General features: G+C 40.7%; 1 protein-coding gene across 1 annotated transcript; it reads right to left on the bottom strand.

Annotated features, from left to right (window-relative positions):
- Positions 1-420: 420 nt before the first annotated feature.
- Positions 421-3,003, bottom strand: DEFB129 (defensin beta 129). The gene is made up of 2 exons (XM_003273475.3): positions 2,946-3,003; positions 421-1,023 (listed from the first exon to the last, which is right to left on the bottom strand). Exons 1-2 carry the CDS (start codon positions 3,001-3,003, stop codon positions 560-562), a joined length of 522 nt encoding a protein of 173 aa, XP_003273523.3. The 3' UTR covers positions 421-559.
- Between the last annotated feature and the right edge of the window lie 2,792 nt (positions 3,004-5,795).

Genomic DNA, 5,795 nt, shown 5'->3' with positions numbered 1-5,795 from the left:
CCCGGAGGTGGAGTTGCAGTGAGCTGAGATCGCACCACTGCACTCCAGCCTGGGCAACTGAGTGAGACTCTGTCTCAAAACAAAACGAAACAAAAACATATTATTACAATTAATTTAACCTTTTTCTGATTTCTACATATTCTATTTTGCATTTGGGCCTTTCCTCCCAAATATATGAGAAAAGAAAATACATCTCCTGATGCTTTCCTTACTGTTGCTCCAGGAAAAACACACTATATGAGAGACATAAATGCTACAGAGGCCTAATCTAGGCCATGCCTGGGACAAACTCGATGCTGTAGTCACCTTCCTGAGGCTTACTTCCTCCTGGGCATCTAAACTTCAACAATTCCATCCCTCCCTAGCTCTACCCCCTCTGTGAGGCTCTTGTGAGAATGATAACATTACGTAAACTGTAGGTGTGCAAACAGTGTTTATCGAATGACTGATGACAGAGGAAACAGTTCTATGTCATTTTATAGATAGCAAAAATAGAGAGAAACTTGGAGTTTTAAGGGAAAGATCCACATTACTGCTCTTCTGCTTCCTCTAGCTCCAGTCATGGTGTTGGCAGTGTGTTTGGTGGAGGTGGTGCTGGTGGTGGGGAGGCAGTGGCAGAATCTCTGCTTTCTTTGATGTTACTCTTGGTAGAAGCAGCAGTGTATGTGATCTGTCCTGGGGTCACGGTGCTGATGGTGGCAGAGTTCATAGGCGTGGCATTTGGAATGATGACAAAGTTGGTATTAGCAAAAAAGCTAGTGCTTTTGATTTGGGAGAGAACAGATAAAATATGTTTTCTTTGTATCACAGCACTAGAATTCTTGGCAGGTTTTAGCATTTCTTGGACATCTTCATTAAGTACATTGGGTGTTCCATATTGCAGGTAGTTTTTAATCAATTTAACCACTTTTGGTCCAACACAACATTTTTTCATCTTGCATTTCTGTATCTCTTTTTCATCCACATTGCAGTGATCCCTGCATCTCCCAAAACCCATTAAACAGCGTCTCAAGCCAATAAATTCTGTATAAAAAAAGAGAAAGCCATTGAGCGAAGGTTAATAACTAGAGATGATGTTAAAACTGCTAGTGGGAGATGGATAGACTAAGAGAGAGTTTACTCATACTACATTTTAAGCCCAGTGTTTAGGAATGTTGATGAAGGCAAATGGGCAGGCCAAGAGAGTCTCTATGCCCCTCTTGAATCCAAAATAAATTTCCTATTTAGTCTGCCTTCCTTGAGTAACTTTAAGAAGCAAAGGGCACATAGAGAATAGAATAATTATTTGCTTTTAGGATAGAATTTTAGACCTTCAACTTAGCATCTTAGGTACTTGTCAGACATCACTATCCCATCTCCATAATCTTGGGAAATACCAATGAGAGCCAAGTCCATCATAAAACTAATTTAAGAAAGAAGTTCAAAAGAGAATCAATAGAATTTTCAGGAGTCTTATCTTTTCGCCAAACTCAGTAGCCCATGACTTCTCTCTTCTCAACAATCACTAGATCTGTGATTCCTGAAGCATGGTGTTCTATCTCTTCTAGCCTCTTTGGACACTCTATCTCTCAGAAGTCCCAGTCATTATCGTAGCCCTAACCTCATATCCACCAAGGTAACTTCTGTATTGTTATCTATAATTCTAAATTTCCTGCTCGGCTTAGTACCTTATCTTTATCTGCTGAATGACTTTTCCATCCTAACGTCTCATCTTTTTTTTTTCTGAATCAAGAAAGCTTTTCTCCCTTGTTCATCTTAATAACTCAATGATTTTCCATAAATTACAAGAGATTTATATAGCATCTGCTAATTTTCAAAGCATATTTTTGCATACATTTCCACATTGTTTTCACATCAAACAGAAAACAGAAAAATTCTCATATTGGAAGCAGCTGCATTGATTAACCCCATTATACTCATGTGAAATTGAAGTTCAAAGTGGTTAAGTGACTTTACCCAAGATGACACAGCCATACTTGCTTATGGTACTACCCTTTTCCTAGGGTCCCAAGATAAAAGCATTAGAAGATAAAAACATTAGAAGCATCTTTGACACTTCCACTTTCCCTGCCCCGAAACCCATTGCTAATTTTTTTCAAATAGCTGGATGATTCTTGTATTCTGAAACAAATCTCAGTGCTTCTCCTTTCTTTTCCAAAAACAATGGTTAATCCCCTGGCTTAGCCTTTTGCTATAATGCATTCCTAGATGCCCTTATGGTAGTTTGGGGGTTTTCAGTCTGAGAGAAGGGATAAAGGCTCTGGAAAACCTGAAATAATTCAAGATGGAGAACACAGGCCTGTTTACTGGATCTTGAAAGGGTTTTTTTTTTGAGCATGAGGGAAGAACTTCCTCCTTTCTACACCAAGCACAAACTGATAGGAACCTTTGCTTCAAGAGGTGGTTTTACAGGAAGGGGAACAACACACACTGGGGCCTGTTGGGTGGAGGGAGAGCATCAGGAAAAATAGCTAATGCATCCTGGGCTTAATACCTGGGCGATGGGTTGGTAGGTGCAGCAAATAACCATGACACACATTTACCTATGTAACAAACCACACATCCTGCACAAATACCCCAGGACTTAAAAAAAAAAAAAAAAAAAAAAAGGATGCGTTTAAGATGGAAATAGAGTTAAAAGGAGGTAGACCTGGGCTTAGTCTTAGCATGATAGACATATACAGGGCAGGAAGGCAGCATTATATTTTGGATAGCTTCTGAATAGACAAAAAATGTAGCTTCCTGGGTATTCCCACTGGACACAGTCTGGGAGTTGGGGCCTATGAGAATGTATCAGTGCATGACTGATACCATAGGTAAGCTCTTTAGCCATCTTTTTGAACAGCTAATCTTTCAGCCTCCTGTCTTTGGGTATCCATTGTCATGGGCAGCCAAATCCTTGGTTCCTCTCATCTACCCATCTTAAACTTGGGAATCCATATTACCTGTGTTCACCTTGTACTGTAGCATGAGGCTGGCAAAGATAGGAAAAAGGAGCTTCATGGTTTGGTGCCAGAGAGGAAGCCTTGGATCTGGGTTGATGCTCCTGAGCTCCAGCCTTTATTGGCCTCTTCATGGCCTTATGCCATGAGCAGTGAAGTGCAGCCAAAGCAGGTTTGTGTGCTGCTCGCAGTAGTTGTGTTTTTTCTGACTCTGTTTGAAAACACCCTTTCTTGAACACCTCTATGCCACAAATTCCTTGCTCTTGATCCTGGAGGAAAACATAAGATAGGTAAGATAAGAAAGAAAGAGCAAACCCTTTGCATGTCTCTCTCTTTTGCTTTTTTGCAATGGAGTCTCACTCTGTCACCCAGGCTGGAGTGCAGTGGCATGATCTCGGCTCACTGCAACCTCCGCCTCCCAGGTTCAGGCAATTCTCCTGCCTCAGCCTCCCGAGTAGAGTATCTGGGACTACAGGCATGCACCATTAACTTTTGTATTTTTAGTAGAGACGGGGTTTCACCATGTTGGCCAGGCTGGTCTCAAACTCCTGACCTCAAGTGATCCGCCCACCTTGGCCTCCCAAAGTGCTGGGGTTACAGGCGTGAGCCACTGCACCCAGTCGCATGTCTCTTTCTTAATGTTGGAGTAGGATAAGAGTTAGATATTTGATTCACTGATTGTCAGCCCAGTTATGCTAAGGTTGGCACTTAGTGCATGAGAATTAGAAGAGCTAGAGGAGAGTGAAGATTCTGCCTTGTTTGTACTGGTATGTCCAGTGGCCAGCATGGGTATTGGATCAACATACAAAGTCAGTACGTTTGTTAAACAAGTTTGTGGGAGACAGCTCTTGGTATATCTTTAACTTTTGAGTTTACAGTGATTCCCACATCCTTTTAAAGTAGCAATTAAAAAAACCTTTTTATTTATTTATTTATTTTTTATTATTACACTTTAGGTTTTAGGGTACATGTGCACAATGTGCAGGTTTGTTACATATGTATCCATGTGCCATGTTGATTTCCTGCACTCATTAACTCGTCATTTAGCATTAGGTATATCTCCTAATGCTGTCCCTCCACCCTCCCCCAACCCCACAACAGTCCCTGGAGTGTGATGTTCCCCTTCCTGTGTCCATGAGTTCTCATTGTTCAATTCCCACCTATGAGTGAGAACATGCGGTGTTTGGTTTTTTGTCCTTGCGATAGTTTACTGAGAATGATGGTTTCCAGTCTCATCCATGTCCCTACAAAGGACATGAACTCATCATTTTTTGTGGCTGCATAGTATTCCATGGTGTATATGTGCCACATTTTCTTAATCCAGTCTATCGTTGTTGGACATTTGGGTTGGTTCCAACACTTTGCTATTGTGAATAGTGCCGCAATAAACATACGTGTGCATGTATCTTTATAGCAGCATGATTTATAGTCCTTTGGGTATATACCCAGTAATGGGATGGCTGGGTCAAATGGTATTTCTAGTTCTAGATCCCTGAGGAATCGCCACACTGACTTCCACAGTGGTTGAACTAGTTTACAGTCCCACCAACAGTGTAAAAGTGTTCCTATTTCTCCACATCCTCTCCAGCACCTGTTGTTTCCTGATTTTTTAATGATGGCCATTCTAACTGGTGTGAGATGGTATCTCACTGTGGTTTTGATTTGCATTTCTCTGATGGCCAGTGATGATGAGCATTTCTTCATGTGTTTTTTGGCTGCATAAATGTCTTCTTTTGAGAAGTGTCTGTTCGTGTCCTTTGCCCACTTTTTGATGGGGTTGTTTGTTTTTTTCTTGTAAATTTGTTTGAGTTCATTGTAGATTCTGGATATTAGCCCTTTGTCAGAAGAGTAGGTTGCAAAAATTTTCTCCCATTCTGTAGGTTGTCTGTTCACTCTGACGGTAGTTTCTTTTGCTGTGGAGAAGCTCTTTAGTTTAATTAGATCCCATTTGTCAATTTTGGCTTTTGTTGCCATTGCTTTTGGTGTTTTAGACATGAAGTCCTTGCCCACGCCTATGTCCTGAATGGTATTGCCTAGGTTTCCTTGTAGGATTTTAATGGTTTTAGGTCTAACATTTAAGTCTTTAATCCATCTTGAATTAATTTTTGTATAAGGTGTAAGGAAGGGATCCAGTTTCAGCTTTCTACATATGGCTAGCCAGTTTTCCCAGCACCATTTATTAAATAGGGAATCCTTATCCCATTTCTTGTTTTTGTCAGGTTTGTCAAAGATCAGATAGTTGTAGATATGCGGCATCATTTCTGAGGGCTCTGTTCTATTCCGTTGATCTATGTCTCTGTTGTGGTACTAGTACCATGCTGTTTTGGTTACTGTAGCCTTGTAGTATAGTTTGAAGTCAGGTAGCGTGATGCCTCCAGCTTTGTTCTTTTGGCTTAGGATTGACTTGGCAATGCGGGCTCTTTTCTGGTTCCATATGAACTTTAAAGTAGTTTTTTCCAATTCTGTGAAGAAAGTCATTGGTAGCTTGATGGGGATGGCATTGAATCTATAAATTACCTTGGGCAGTATGGCCATTTTCATGATATTGATTCTTCCAACCCATGAGCATGGAATGTTCTTCCATTTGTTTGTATCCTCTTTTATTTCATTGAGCAGTGGTTTGTAGTTCTCCTTGAAGAGGTCCTTCACATCCCTTGTAAGTTGGATTCCTAGGTATTTTATTCTCTTTGAAGCAATTGTGAATGGGAGTTCACTCACGATTTGGCTCTCTGTTTTGTCTGTGATTGGTGTACAAGAATGCTTGTGATTTTTGTACATTGATTTTGTATCCTGAGACTTTGCTGAAGTTGCTAATCAGCTTAAGGAGATTTTGGGCTGAGACAATGGGGTTTT

Source organism: Nomascus leucogenys, chromosome 13, assembly GCF_006542625.1.
Source record: "Nomascus leucogenys isolate Asia chromosome 13, Asia_NLE_v1, whole genome shotgun sequence".
In the NCBI taxonomy this organism is placed as follows: domain Eukaryota; kingdom Metazoa; phylum Chordata; class Mammalia; order Primates; family Hylobatidae; genus Nomascus; species Nomascus leucogenys.
The sequence above is the reverse complement of the archived record's forward strand: the minus strand, read 5'-3'. Positions and strand labels throughout refer to the sequence as shown.

What these genes read in the sequence shown, in the direction of transcription:
- DEFB129 (XM_003273475.3), bottom strand. Translation starts at nt 3,003, where the DNA reads ATGAAGCTCCTTTTTCCTATCTTTGCCAGCCTCATGCTACAGTACAAG. An exon ending in ACAGTACAAGGTGAACACAG is followed by an intron (nt 1,024 to 2,945) that starts GTAATATGGATT and finishes TTTTTTATACAG; the next exon opens with AATTTATTGGCTTGAGACGC.